We start from the raw sequence: 16186 nt of genomic DNA on the forward strand, positions 1-16186 counted from the left end.
GATAGGAGAGACCATGTGAGGATATGACAGAGCCAAGTGACTTGGTGTATAGCGAGAATAGGAGAGGGCCTAGAACAGAGCCCTGGGGGACACCAGTGGTGAGAGCGCATGGTGCGGAGACAGATTCTCGCCACGCCACCTGGTAGGAGCGACCTGTCAGGTAGGACGCAATCCAAGCGTGGGCCGCGCCGGAGATGCCCAACTCGGAGAGGGTGGAGAGGAGGATCTGATGGTTCACAGTATCAAAGGCAGCAGATAGGTCTAGAAGGATGAGAGCAGAGGAGAGAGAGTTAGCTTTAGCAGTGCGGAGAGCCTCCGTGACACAGAGAAGAGCAGTCTCAGTTGAATGCCCAGTCTTGAAACCTGACTGATTAGGATCAAGAAGGTCATTCTGAGAGAGATAGCAGGAGAGCTGGCCAAGGACGGCACGTTCAAGAGTTTTGGAGAGAAAAGAAAGAAGGGATACTGGTCTGTAGTTGTTGACATCGGAGGGATTGAGTGTAGGTTTTTTCAGAAGGGGTGCAACTCTCGCTCTCTTGAAGACGGAAGGGACGTAGCCAGTGGTCAAGGATGAGTTGATGAGCGAGGTGAGGAAGGGGAGAAGGTCTCCGGAAATGGTCTGGAGAAGAGAGGAGGGGATAGGGTCAAGTGGGCAGGTTGTTGGGCGGCCGGCCGTCACAAGACGCGAGATTTTATCTGGAGAGAGAGGGGAGAAAGAGGTCAAAGCACAGGGTAGGGCAGTGTGAGCAGGACCAGCGGTGTCGTTTGACTTAGCAAACGAGGATCGGATATCGTCAACCTTCTTTTCAAAATGGTTGACGAAGTCATCCGCAGAGAGGGAGGAGGGGGGGGGAGGAGGAGTCAGGAGGGAGGAGAAGGTAGCAAAGAGCTTCCTAGGGTTAGAGGCAGATGCTTGGAATTTAGAGTGGTAGAAAGTGGCTTTAGCAGCAGAGACAGAAGAGGAGAATGTAGAGAGGAGTGAGTGAAAGGATGCCAGGTCCGCAGGGAGGCGAGTTTTCCTCCATTTCCGCTCGGCTGCCCGGAGCCTTGTTCTGTGAGCTCGTAGTGAGTCGTCGAGCCACGGAGCAGGAGGGGAGGACCGAGCCGGCCTGGAGGATAGGGGACAGAGAAAATCAAAGGATGCAGAAAGGGAGGAGAGGAGGGTTGAGGAGGCAGAATCAGGAGATAGGTTGGAGAAGGTTTGAGCAGAGGGAAGAGATGATAGGATGGAAGAGGAGAGAGTAGCGGGAGAGAGAGAGCGAAGGTTGGGACGGCGCAATACCATCCGAGTAGGGGCAGAGTGAGAAGTGTTGGATGAGAGCAAGAGGGAAAAGGATACAAGGTAGTGGTCGGAGATTTGGAAGGGAGTTGCAATGAGATTAGTGGAAGAACAGCATCTAGTAAAGATGAGGTCAAGCGTATTGCCTGCCTTGTGAGTAGGGGGGGAAGGTGAGAGGTTGAGGTCAAAAGAGGAGAGGAGTGGAAAGAAGGAGGCAGAGAGGAATGAGTCAAAGGTAGACGTGGGGAGGTTAAAGTCACCCAGAACTGTGAGAGGTGAGCCATCCTCAGGAAAGGAACTTATCAAGGCGTCAAGCTCATTGATGAACTCTCCAAGGGAACCTGGAGGGCGATAAATGATAAGGATGTTAAGCTTGAAAGGGCTGGTAACTGTGACAGCATGGAATTCAAATGAGGAGATAGACAGATGGGTCAGGGGAGAAAGAGAGAATGTCCACTTGGGAGAGATGAGGATTCCAGTGCCACCACCCCGCTGGCTCGATGCTCTAGGGGTATGCGAGAACACGTGGGCAGACGAAGAGAGAGCAGTAGGAGTAGCAGTGTTATCTGTGGTAATCCATGTTTCCGTCAGCGCCAGGAAGTCTAGGGACTGGAGGGTAGCATAGGCTGAGATGAACTCAGCCTTGTTGGCTGCAGACCGGCAGTTCCAGAGGCTGCCAGAGACCTGGAACTCCACGTGGGTCGTGCGCGCTGGGACCACCAGGTTAGAGTGGCAGCGGCCACGCGGTGTGAAGCGTTTGTATGGCCTGTGCAGAGAGGAGAGAACAGGGATAGACAGACACATAGTTGACAAGCTACAGAAGTGTTGTTTCTTGTATTATTGTCTCCTGTGTCTTTAGAGAACTGTTTCACTTTGATATCCTTTTTCTTCTGTCCTGATTTTCTCTTTCTTTTCTTCTGTTAACTAGATATTCTTTGTTGTTCTTCGTTAGCTAGCTAGCTTCTTCCAAAAGAGTCCCTAGCAACTGCTTAGCAACTGGTAAACAATTCAGCTTGCTAAGATAACTACAATTTTATGAAAAATAGTTATTTTTCAAAACGCCTATCTTCTTTGTTTGTTGCTTGTTTTTTCTCCTATTCAGTCTTGCAGTTTTCTTTTGCTTTTTTCCGATGTACTTCACTCTAAAAACCATGTAAATTTCAATATTTGTAGGAGCTCATTTTTCAGCTGCTGCTGCTCAAATTGGAGTTCCGGAACCACAGCTGTGCCAAGCATGTAGCATCATACCCAAGAAGGCTTGAGGCTGTAATCTATTATTATGAGCCATCCTCCCCTCCGCAGCCTCCACTGCATTGACCCTAAACCTTAACCTCAACGTTACCCTTAACCCCAACCCTCACTTAACCTGACCCTACTCATAACTCTATCAAATTGTTGAGTATCTTCAGATAAAATGTGACATTAATTTGTAATGGTACTGCAGGTAAAAGATCAGGCTCTTCTATGATTTGTAGGACCATCATGTCTGTGCTGATATAGGCCTAGCCATGTAGTTGTTACTCAGTTTACACACTTGGTTAATTTTTACACATTCTAGTTGCTGAGATTTGAGATGAACTGTCCTCAAGTGAACCAAACCTAGAGCTACAGTAGTTAGCAATGTCCAGTCAAAGAAATAAAACATAATTTGTAACTATATTCGAACGAACAAAGCAACAAAATAAAATTTAAAAAACAACATTTATTTACACATGACAGAAAATTACTAAGAAAAGGCCATACTTAATGTTACTACGTCTATAGCAAAAGTGGAATATGTGTTCAGATTTTGAACAACATAACATGGAAGAATGTTGATTTAAGCTTTCAGTCATCTCTGGGTGTGACACTCATTCTCTGGGCAGATGACATGTGTACATGCCTCTTTCTAACATGGAAGGAATGAGTGAAAGAGATGTTTCTTTCTGCCATTTACACCCTTCATTCATTGCCAGCCTTTATCTGGTGTGACTGAAACTCAGTTTGCATATTTGGCAGAGTTCAATATGGCTTGGTCCCAGATTTGTTTGTGCTGTTACGCAATGACCATACAGATGTAGGATCTTAATTTGATCAATCTTTTTGTTGCTGAGAATTTTCCTGCCGAGCAGGAAATGCAAACTTGTAGTGTATTCAAGGTTTAAAAAGTATTCTAAAGTTTATCATTTCCATTTTAAAATGTCACTTCATTTGCTCTAACGAAAAATGTATCAACCCTTACAAAAATGTCCATTAATTATAATCCACATAAGAATTCACATTTCCTGTTGCTACAGGATTATTTTCCCCCTGTAGCGAACTGGCTCAAATTAAGATCCTACATCTGTAGGAGTTGGAAAAACAGCACAAACAGGTCTGGGACCAGGCTAAATTCACTGCTAATCTCCAGACACCTTCACTTAGGTGTCTCTTAATGGAAAATGGCCACCCATTCTAAAGTGATTCTTAAGACAATGAATGTCAGTAACAGCTGGTTCCTTGGAGACTGAGGTAGTGCTTGTTTTTGTCACTGTTACCTTGAAGTTGAACCAAGACTCCTCACTGCAAAACCTTTTTTATAAATGTATTGTCAAGTGCAGGTAAAAAAAGATAAAATTTCTTTACAATGAATAGCTTAAATAATACCTGTCTTTATTTTGTATTTCTTCCCCATGACTTGCATACCCTCATGTACAGCATCAGAACAGGTACAACCATGCATAGTATCAGAACAGGTACAACCATGCATACCCTCATGTACAGCATCAGAACAGGTACAACCATGCATAGTATCAGAACAGGTACAACCATGCATACCCTCATGTACAGTATCAGAACAGGTACAACCATGCATACACTTATGTACAGCATCAGAACAGGTACAACCATGCATACACTTATGTACAGCATCAAAACAGGTACAACCATGCATACACTTATGTACAGCATCAGAACAGGTACAACCATGCATACACTTATGTACAGCATCAAAACAGGTACAACCATGCATACACTCATGTACAGCATCAGAACAGGTACAACCATGCAATCAGACAAAAAAAAAAAAAGAGTTCATATTCACATGTCTTATTTCTTATTGATTTGCTCTTATTGACATGAATCTGATGTGGGACTGCCAGATATTATGGAAATCATTTGGTTCTGCCTTTGATGTTACAGTAGGACCTAAATCTTGTCCTCAAGGATGTAGCTAGATATTTAATTTAGCCACTGTGTTCAAGTAGGAGGATTGTAGATTTCCAGAATAATGTTATGCATTTCTTTGCTGCATGCATAGACAGATCAATATATATTTTTCTGCTACTTATTCCATGGACCTAGTTCACGAGTACCAAGCAGACACAAGCGAGGCAGGGGTTGAAATCTCTAAACATTACTGTGAAAGCTGCTAAACTTGCTGTACTGCTGTGCTCTTTCCCCTTTGTGATTGTTAGGCTACCGTAATCAGTCATTAACTCATTGTTTTTACTTCAGAGAACAATAGGCCAACTGCTCTCAAAGACAAACTCTGTAACTCATAAACCATTATCTTTCAAAATATGAAAGCTTTTGGTTAGACTTCTGTTGCCTTTTTCAAAAGTTTTCTCCCTTGGCAGCTTTTTCGAAGAATGTGAATATTTTTGTGTGTCTGTGTGTGAACATGAACTCAGCTGCTCAACACCTTTTTGTCTTAGGGTGAAACTAGATGGGGTGTGCAGAGCCTGATGGGAGGGAGAGAGAGAGAGGAGGAGTGGAACAGGTGTACTGAATGTTCTGGGTGGGTGGGGAGTGGGAGGAACCGACAGAACAACATAGCAACAACCTTATAAAGGGAAAGATGCTCCCTCTCTCTGGCTTCAGTTCATACAGCAAGTGAAGTCAACACCACTGTCCTCTCAGACAACATGCTCAGCCTTATTAAACTGCCCAGAGTCTTCACCATCAACCAAGTCCCAAAAGTAAGTTACTTTACTTCACTACGTTTTATAATGACATATCCTACAATATTATTTTCAGAGTCGAGGTTATATTTTCTATTTAAGTCCAGTTAATTCAGAAGTTGGACATGTGGACATGGAATTTGAGTGGAACACTATTCTGAATCGTGTGTTTATTCGTGCCACTTAGAATGTCAGGAATGTATCATTGTGACTCCCCTCAAGAATGTATAGTCAGTCCTACTTTCACTGGGAAATATGTCAACATCATCACCATTGTCTTTAGAGTAAACAGGTTACCCTCCATATGTATCTAGATATAGCCTACTACTGTGTGGTGAATGAGTGTTGGCCAACTGTGCAGTAACCCTGGGTTTTGTTTTGTTTAGGTGTTCCATGAGGACAGCATCATCTCAGGCTACCGACACCCTCGCAGCTCAGCCACTGACTGCATCCTCAGCCTCTTCCAGCTGACCAATGAAACGCTCAATATCTGGACACACTTCCTGCCCACATGGTATAGCTGAGCGACCCCTGTTACACTTACGGGGTTCCTTGTGAACGCCACATGGGGGCACATGTTTTGGTCACACTTTATTTGGATAGTCCCACACAAGATGCTCTGTAGATGCTCATACTATCAACAAATCTGTTTAGCAATTGCTTGCTAAATTTGGCTTAGGGTTAGGTTTAGAATCAGGGCTAGGGTTAGTGGATAGTTATTTCAATCAATCAAAAGTATTTATAAAGCCCTTCTTACATCAGTTGATGTCACAAAGTGCTGTACAGAAACATTGACATTTGTTTACAGTTATTGAACATCTACTGAACATCTACTTGGGACTATCTAAATAAAGTGTTACCCAGCACTAACACACCTAATTCAAGGTTGAATGGTTACGAGTGCTGGGTAAGAACTAAAATGTGCACTCCTGTCACAGCAGTGGTATGTGTCCTTCAGACAGAGTTGTAGTAAATTCACAACCTTAACATCCTTCATAGATTAAAACAAACTGAGCTCTTTTCCTTAGATTCTTTATTCCAAAACTCTTCATCCTCAAAAAACAATGATCCGTATAGTTAAATGTGTGTCAGGTAATCCTGTGAATTGTAGTTAATAGAAGATGGGGGGACTTCTCAAACTATTTAATAACCCGTATAACATCTCTTTGAGGATCATTGTAGTATTCAATGCAGACCCCCCCCCACCCCCCATGGCAGTCCTCTGCTTCTTATTAAGGACGTGTAAAGAGCAGGTGTAGTCATTTAACATGATGGTTAACTGGAACCTCAGGGGACAGTCTCGTGTCAGTGATACTGGAGGCTTGACTGAGACGAAAGTAAACAGTTGAACTTTTCTCTCATGTTTAGTTATTATCTTTATAATTTGGATATGAACAATGAACATAACATGTATTTTAATGACAGAAAAGAAGCAACTGCATATTGAAACATGCTCTCTCACTCTCAATTCCCTGGAACAATGTTGCTTTGGATTTGGACTAAACCAGAAAACATAATTAACAGGTTTTAGTGAATAGCAGCTGAAGCATATTCCACAGGCTTGAGGCCTTCCACAGGAAGTAGTAGTTGATTAGCAGTGTAGCATGGTGTATGTGACTGTGTCTACCTGATGATGACAGTCGTTAAGACACTTGCCTCTGCACTGCAAGTATCAAGGACTCCTCTTTCTATTTCTCTCTCCCTCTCTCTCTGTCTCCCTCTTCTCTCTCCTCTCACAGCTCTCAAATGAGTTGCCACAATTAGTGAACAGCTCTGTGTAGTGATGGGGAAAACCACAAATAAGGTTTATTTGTTAATGAGGTGTGCAGAGACATGGAAACACAGCCCGCTGCCTCTGTAACTACTGTGTACAGGCCAGGGAAAACCTTGTGGTAGATACAGTAACTCACTGTGGCTGACTGAACTGGAGAATACAGTAATCTTACAAAAGACCAGGCTGGTTAAAGGGGATTTCTTTCTTTTTTTAAGCTATCACTGTGATGTTTAGGCGAACAATCCAAAATAACTATTTCATTTTGAAGAATCATAATTAACTTGCATTCTGATTTAATGCTGAAACAAGTACCACAAAATTGGTAAACGATTGCTCCCCCGATAAACAATTGGTCCTGAAAGGAATGCGTCCTCCAGTGCCAAACTAACCCCCTCTGTCCTCTGTGTGTCCTGACAGGTACTTCTTCTGGAAGCTGCTGACGGTGGTCCTGATGCAGGACGTGTGGCGCGACTCGTTCACATGGCCCCTCCTGGTGTTCCTGATGTCGTGCTGTGTGTACCCGCTGGCCTCTAGCTGTGCCCACACCTTTAGCACCATGTCAACGCGCGCGCGACACATCTGCTTCTTCTTCGACTACGGAGCTCTGAGTCTCTACAGCCTGGGTGAGTAGACATGTCATAGAAATATAATTATTTTCAAAAGAACATTGTTGCCCCTAGCAACATGACTACTATATTATGCAGGTGTATTTCTAGAGGGAAAGGCATTGTATGGATTCTATCTAGTCAATGTATAAGGGGTTGGATTTGTATAGAGTTCTGAACCTGCAGGTCTTTTAACTGAGAGTCGTTGTATGATACCCTGATGGAGTTAGAATGGGTAGGAAGCACAGGGGGTTGGTGGCACCTTTATTGGGGAGGATGGACTTGTGGTAATGGCTGGAGCGGAATCCGTGGAATGGTATCAAATACATCAAACATTGTTTGATGCCATTCCATTTGCTCCGTTCCAGCCATTATTATGAGTTGTCCTCCCCTCAGCAGCCTCCACTGATAGAAAGGGAATGTAGTCCCATTCAAATGGATGTTCTGTGGTGGGTACACTGGCCAGTCATACTTTTGATGTACAATTTGGAGTGTTGGATTGATCACATTACACATCTATGCCTGTTTCATTTGATCTAATTCTGTGGTTTCCCCCAATCCCAAATCAACCCCTAGCCGCTTGTTAATTCCTCATTACAGATCTGATGGAAGTACATGTGTCTGAGATAACTGGCACCAACTGCCTGGCCTACCACAGGCTTTATGACCATATTTGGCCCACCCATTCAATCCTTTTGGATTTTGGAGGGGCTTACAAAAGGTGTCTAGGGGTGGCAGTTGGGATGGCAGTAGGGGTTGATGTGGAAAAACGCATGCATAATGGTTTGCATTTATATAGCTCTGCACCCAGTTTTAAAAATCCCTTAGTGTGTAGCAGGTCTTGAACAGGACATAATGTACAGTCAGGGTAACTATACCCTCAACTAACTAATGTGAAGCACCAACCTGCCATACAAAGGGTGTTATTAGTTATGGAATCCATGCAGGAATGTGCTTAACCACATGTACCATGCATACTGAGTCCTGGACCAACCAGTCCTCAGATTGGAATCTACACTTCTGCCAGCATCTGCATGCTGAAGGGTGACGGTGTGTGTTTGTGTGTACACACGCATGAATGCCTTAGCCACATGAGTTCCCACATGTAGGATCTTAATTTGAGCCAGTTTGCAACAGCATGAAAGATCTCCTGAAACAGGGTGATCAAATTAAGAGCCTCCATCTGTATGTGTGTATATTATACACATCAATATAGTCTATGGTATATACACATAGTTTGCAGTGCCTCTGTATGCACACACGTTTGTATTTGTGTCTATTCCTGCATGTTTGGTTATGCATATTTCTTTCCCCTCCAGGCTCTGCCATAACATATTCTGCCTACGTGATTCCTGATAAGTGGGTGAACAGTTTGTTCCACCAGTACTATATCCCCATCGCTGTGCTAAACACTGTCATCTGTACCGCCTTAGCCTGCTACTCCAGGTAAGAGAGCTTTCTACTGGAAGGCCACTGTTGTTTGCAGGTTAGCGTTTTTCCTTGTTCTGGAGGCAGCTCTGCAGTGGTCACTAGCTGGCACAGCCACAAAGTCATCAAATCTGATTTAAACCTTAACCCCAAACACACTGATAAACCTAACCTTAAATGAAAACCAAAAAGCAAATGTTTGTTTTCATGAATGTTTACAATATAGCCAGCTGGCCTATCTAAGGGGAAAACGCTCAGTTCTGCCTCCAGGTGTCACGGTTGTCGTAGGGTTTATACCAAGACGCAGCGGTAAAATGTATACTCATCTTCTTTTATTAAAGGACAAAGAAGGAAAACCAAAACGTATACAAAAAACACGACGACAAACACCAGGCCGGTAAGGCACAAAGCTATACACAGCAACAATCTCCCACAAAAATCCCATGACAAACACACACCTATTTATAGGACCTTCAACCAGAGGCAACGATAGACAGCTGCCTCCAACTGAAGGCCCCAACACCAATTAACTAAACATAGAAATACAAATGACTAGACTGAACATAGAACAATAACCAAAACCCTGGACTAATAAATCAAATACCCCTCTACATACATAACCACCCCGAACCATATAAACCAAATACCCCCTCTACATGAACACATACACAAACACACCCTGAACCACATAAAACAAATACCCCCTGCCACGTCCTGACCAAACTATAAGAACAAATAACCCCTTTACTGGTCAGGACGTGACACCAGGACAAGACTCATAACAATAAATGTCAACCTGCCTGTTGTTTAGCAACCACTCAATCTCAGGCATCTCATAGTGCTAATGAGGATATTGTATAATTAGCTCTGGGTTTTAAAGGAATGTGATTGTTCAACTTGACCCCTAGCTTTGGATGAATTAATAAGATTACAAAATGACAATATTCCTCCAACCAGAAACAATCACATTTAGTCTAAATCCTACTGTGTGGACACATATTTGACATTAAACATTTTAATGTAGATTTGATACACACACTGCTGTTAAAAATTAATTTGGGGGAATGAAACTGCTCCTTTCAGCTCCTTTCTGTCAAAATATCTTGCATGATAGGAGGCAAATTGGACCAGTCTTTTACCTCAGCTTAGCTTCACTGTGTAGCAGCTATTGTGACTTCGCTTGTCATCGTACACTAAGCCAACACGTTGTTGTTAAAACGCACACTGACTGATTTGCCTACATTTCTTCATAATTATTACTGAGTATTATCTGCTTGATGGCAGTCTCACAATGCTTCTCCCTCCTCTTTTCTGCCAAGGCTTGGTTTACCATATATCCAATATAACCATGACATCATAAAAAGGTAAACATCATGTCGTCTCCGTTAGTCATGCGTTTTCTTTTGCTCTCTGTCAACTGCTGTGCTACTGCTAACCTAACTCACTGTGCTACTGCTAACCTAACTCACTGTGCTACTGCTAACCTAACTCACTGTGCTACTGCTAACCTAACTCACTGTGCTACTGCTAACCTAACTCACTGTGCTACTGCTAACCTAACTCACTGTGCTACTGCTAACCTAACTCACTGTGCTACTGCTAACCTAACTCACTGACTCACAGGAGGTTGGTGGCACCTTAATTGGGGAGGATGGGCTCATGGTAATGGCTGGAGCGGAATGGGTGGAATGGTATCAAATACATCAACCACTTGGTTTCCATTTTCACATATGTAGACACTGGTTTGGTGCTGGAGATAATGAATATGAGGTTGAAAAGTGGCGGAGTTGCCCTTTAAATATTAATGGTACTATGCACCTCCCTTTTCAATTATGTGGGTGTGAGCTAACAAAAAAACATGTAGGCCTCGTCACTCCATAGATAGACTATCAAGTGTGGTTTTAGTTGGAAGAGGTAGTAAGGAGAGGGAACACATGTACAGTAGTTAGCAACAGATCGTGTGTTTTTTATGTGAAGAGGGAGTTGGCTTCATATACACTGGAATGTGTTTCAAAGCTACAAAAACAGAATCTATTTTGCTAATCTGATCTGACAATGACACAGCAGTTATGGTTGTGTGAAAGGTAAGGAGAGCAAGTGAGTGAATTTAATTGAAGCCGTGCATTCGGAAAGCATTCAGACCTCTTGACTTTTCCCACATTTGTTACATTACAGCCTTAAAAAAGCGTTTTTGCTATTAAACTAGAAATTGAGCTCATGTGCATCCTGTTTCCATTGATCCTCCTTGAGATGTTTCTACAACTTGATTGAAGACCACCTGTGGCAAATTCAATTGATTGGATATGATGTGGAAAAGCACATGTCTATATAAGGTCCCACAGTTGACAGTGCAGGTCAGAGAAAAATTGAAGCCATGAGGTCGAAGGAATTGTCCGTAGAGCTCCGAGACAGGATTGTGTTGAGGCACAGATCTGGGGAAGGTTACCAAAACATTTCTGCAGCATTGAAGGTCCCCAAGAACACAGTGGCCTCCATCATTCTTAAACGGAAGAAGTTTAGAACCACCAAGAATCTTCCTAGAGCTGGCCGCCTGGCCAAACTGAGCAATCGGGGGAGAAGGAACTTGGTCAGGGAGGTGACCAAGAACCCGATGGTCACTCTGATAGAGGTCCAGAGTTCCTCTGTGGAGATGGGAGAATCTTCCAGCCATTTCTACAGCGCTCCACCAATCCGGCCTTTATGGTAGTGGCCAGACAGAAGCCACTCTCCAGTAGAAGGCACATGACAGCCTGCTTGGAGTTTGCCAAAAGGCACCTAAAGGACTCTCAGACCATGAGAAACAAGATTCTCTGGTCTGATGAAACCGAGATTGAACTCTTTGGCCTGAATGCCAAGGGTCACGTCTGGAAGGATCCGGCACCATCCCTACAGTGAAGCATGGTGGTGGCAGCATTATGCTGTGGGGATGTTTTTCAGCGGCAGGGAATGGGAGACTTGATGAAAATCTGCTCCATAACTCTCAGGACCTCAGACTGGGGTGAAGGTTCACCTTCCAACAGGACAACGACCCTAAGCACATAGCCAAGACAACACAGGAGTGGCTTTCAGACCAGTCTTTGAGTGGCCCAGCCAGAGCCCGGACTTGAACCCAATTGAATATCTCTGGAGAGCCCGGAAAATAGCTGTGCATCAACGCTCCCCATCCAACCTGACAGCGCTTGAGAGGATCTGCAGAGAAGAATGGGAGAAACTCCCCAAATACAGGTGTGCCAAGCTTGTAGCATCATACCCAAGAAGACTCGAGGGTGTAATTGCTGCCAAAGGTGCTTCAGCAAAGTACTTAGTAAAGGGTCTGAATACTTATGTAAATGTGATATTTCTGTTTATTTTTATTTTTAATACATTTACAAAATGTATTTATTGGGTATTGTGTGTAGATTGATGAGGGGAAGGAAAACATTTGAATCCATTTTTAGAATAAGGCTATAACGTAACAAAATGTGGAAAAAGTCCAGTGGTCTCAATACTCTCCAAATGCACTGTAAGTGATTTGTGATGGGAATATAAAACCATGAAAATGTCCTGTGTAATATTTAAACAAGATGAGTTCATGCTAGATACAAAAATGCACTGAAAAAGTGTCTATTTGGGAGCAAGTTCATAAAGGCTACAGTTTATTCCCAAATTCAATAACGGGAAATGGGTTTCTAATCATTTGAATAACCATGCAACAGTAATGCAATATTTTGTTCCCTAGACGCTGTTAAGAGCATCTTCTATTCATCTATCCTTAATGCACAGAGATGGGGAACAAAGAGATGGCATACGTTGATTAATTAAAATCCGTAATTATTTGCAGTGTATAATGAATGTGCATGGATTTGGCTCATTGTGATGGCTGATAAAACAACCATAACTTTTTTGTTTCAGATTGTCAGAGTGTAAGAGCCCAAAGTTTGGCAAATTTCTCCGCATTCTAGCTTTCGCATTACCCTACCTGTTCGACAACATTCCTCTCTTCTACAGGGTGAGTCATTACATTTCTCACCCCTCTGTGTGACAGACGCACCTTCTCCTGTGCCTGAGGAAAAGTTGAAAAGTATCGAACAGTGTTTGTCATGTTGAAGTGTACTGTGTCAATGTTTGATTCATGTGATGTTTTTGCCAGATCGTGGGACTAGGGATGAAAATGAGCTGAAGCTAGTATTGTCTGATTATTGTACGACTATATATTTTTAAACCTAGCAAGCTCTGTACACTTTGTTGTCTGGTTAATGGTATAATTATAGTCAAGTCAGTGGAATGCAGGTGTACATTTATTATTTATACAAGTATTTATGAACAGTTCTAAAATTCAGCTATTGGATCTTAATTTGACCAGTTTCTCACAGCAGTAAAATAATCCTGCAGCAACAGAAATGTTGATTATAATTATAGATTATAATTCATTTTTGTATGGGTTGATACGTTTTTAGTTAGGGCAAATCAAGTCTGAAATTTTGAACTGTAAATTACCAATGTTAAAATATTTTTTAAAGCTCAAATACACTACAAGTTGGTGTTTCCTGCTGTATAGGAAATGTCCTGCAACAACCGGGTGATCAAATTAATATTCTACACCTGTGCCATGCTATCTTGGTTCAACAGCCATGTGGAGTGTGACTGTGATGAAGCCTGTCACGTGACGCGAGGCTAATACATTCTACTGTGTTTTGACAGCTCTTCTTGTGTGTGGGTGAGGGCTGCACTGACAACGATACCAACGCTCTCCACCACACCCACATCGTCATGGCCTTCCTGACCGCATTCCTCTTCGCCACACACCTACCAGAGCGCCTGGCCCCAGGCAGCTTCGACTACATAGGTCAAAGTGCATGGTTTATCTGGAAAGGCTGCTTGTTTGATTCATTCAGAATGATTTGTCACTGTACTGTGCAAGACTTGTTGCAATACAGTGGATACTGATCAACACTGGCTTGACATTAGTGGTATGACATATGTAGCATTAAAACAACATAGTAGTCTTTATATCACTGCCTCTGGGTCTCACCGTGCCTTCCTGTTTCCCCCTTATGCTGTGGAGGCCAGTTCTTCTGTTGCTGGCCAGTTACAGTTCTCCTCCTTGAGTTCTGCTTCGTACCTTTCCTGTACCACTACTACTGTAGGTATTTAACCACAGTCCTTTTGCACCCTCTGCAGGTCACAGCCACCAACTGTTCCACGTGTTCGGCATAATTGGCACTCATTTCCAGATGGAGGCCATTGAACAGGACATGGTGATGCGACGCCCGTGGCTCCTCACGTACTCTCTGCCCATCACCTTCACCAACACACTGGGGGCGGCACTGCTGAGTGTAACCCTCAGCCTTGCCATCATCTTCCTCTTTAGTCTGCCTCTGCTCTGGTCAGCCACCCGGGGAGAACACACTGAGAAGAAGACATAGTCACATCCAATAGCCAAGGGCTGCCAGTACCACTAGCACTAGCCATTAGCCACATGCTAATGACAATGTATACAGGATGTAGTAACTGGATGGTTCAGTTGGTGGAGCATGGTGCCTGTAATGCCAGGATTGTAGATTTGATTCACAGGGCCACCCACACGTAAAATGTATACAAGCATGAATGTAAGTCACTTTGGATAAGAGCGTCTGCTAAATGGCATATATTTGTATTATATTACTATTATTAAACTGGACACTGTGGTGGGGGTGGGTTTGGGAGAAGAGGTGAACAAGTGAAGTGACCCACTATGACTTATTGGTGTTGGATAGAGGTGAAGTCATGACAAGATACAATGCTGAAGGGGCAATGAAATGTTCTTCACATAATGTCAGCATGGATGAATAAACTGGTAGCTGAGCAAGAGCTCCAGATATACTACAATGAGGGACAGACAGTGGTACCTCTGGTAGTATTACATTGACTATAGGACTAGTACACAGTACTAAACACATAGGCCTTGCTTTTGTTCTCTGATTTACCAACGCTACTGAGGAGCAGGAAGAGGCTGGAGCAGTGGGAAGTCAAACTGTTTATGAAGACTCAATCCACTGAGGAGCAGGAAGAGACTGGAGCAGTGGGAAGTCAAACTGTATATGAAGAATCAATCCACTGAGGAGCAGGAAGAGGCTGGAGCAGTGGGAAGTCAAACTGTATATGAAGAATCAATCCACTGAGGAGCAGGAAGAGACTGGAGCAGTGGGAAGTCAAACTGTATATGAAGAATCAATCCACTGAGGAGCAGGAAGAGACTGGAGCAGTGGGAAGTCAAACTGTATATGAAGAATCAATCCACTGAGGAGCAGGAAGAGACTGGAGCAGTGGGAAGTCACAAACTGTATATGAAGAATCAATCCACTGAGGAGCAGGAAGAGACTGGAGCAGTGGGAAGTCAAACTGTTTATGAAGAATCAATCCACTGAGGAGCAGGAAGAGACTGGAGCAGTGGGAAGTCAAACTGTATATGAAGAATCAATCCACTGAGGAGCAGGAAGAGACTGGAGCAGTGGGAAGTCAAACTGTTTATGAAGAATCAATCCACTGAGGAGCAGGAAGAGACTGGAGCAGTGGGAAGTCAAACTGTATATGAAGAATCAATCCACTGAGGAGCAGGAAGAGACTGGAGCAGTGGGAAGTCAAACTGTATATGACGAATCAATCCACTGAATGTTACATGACGAGGAATTTTCAAAATTCCTTCAATTTCATTTTTCTTTCTTTTTAAACACATTATTTTTATACTAAATATATTGATCACATGATCATTTTTATACACAAACAATGGATATGTACCACAAACATATATCAACAATATTAGGGCCACAGTCTGTAGTCTAAGGGCTGTTCAGTAGAGGGTTTTGGTAGTCTACTGTAAACTAAAATCAGCACTGAAGGATACAATAACTTATTAATTAAGTGTACAGTATGTATGATGGTCAGCTACTAAAGTGAATGTGCCTTTTAGAGATAAAAATGATACATGTCACATCGCTTTCCTGTACACTGTTAAGTACAGTATTATTTAAAGCGTCACCAAGAGATTATAGTTCTCCGTTAGACATTAAACATTTTCTTTGGCTCCTGTAAATCTTGTCTTATTTTAGATCATATATTTTGTAATGTTATTTATTGTGAATTCCCATAAATAAAAGGTGTATGTGTATTGCCTTGAAATGAACTAGAGAGCAAAAACATCCTGTGAATGCAACACAAGAAC

The 16186-nt window shown here is 42.9% G+C and overlaps 1 protein-coding gene across 2 annotated transcripts; it reads left to right on the plus strand.

The window, feature by feature from the left end:
* Window positions 1-5069: 5069 nt before the first annotated feature.
* Window positions 5070-16147, plus strand: LOC106587730 (membrane progestin receptor gamma-B). 2 transcript variants are annotated; one of them, XM_014176335.3, is made up of 8 exons: window positions 5071-5217; window positions 5586-5713; window positions 7391-7596; window positions 8898-9024; window positions 10326-10370; window positions 12898-12994; window positions 13687-13831; window positions 14167-16147. In XM_014176335.3, the coding sequence occupies exons 1-8, from the start codon at window positions 5164-5166 to the stop codon at window positions 14409-14411; spliced, it is 1047 nt and encodes a 348-aa protein (XP_014031810.3). In that variant the 5' UTR covers window positions 5071-5163; the 3' UTR covers window positions 14412-16147. The 2 variants fall into 2 exon arrangements, with proteins under 2 accessions (XP_014031811.3, XP_014031810.3); XM_014176336.3 differs by lacking the exon at window positions 10326-10370 and having other exon boundaries at window positions 5070-5217.
* Window positions 16148-16186: the final 39 nt, after the last annotated feature.

Source organism: Salmo salar, chromosome 26 (genome assembly GCF_965601325.2).
Source record: "Salmo salar chromosome 26, fSalSal1, whole genome shotgun sequence".
In the NCBI taxonomy this organism is placed as follows: domain Eukaryota; kingdom Metazoa; phylum Chordata; class Actinopteri; order Salmoniformes; family Salmonidae; genus Salmo; species Salmo salar.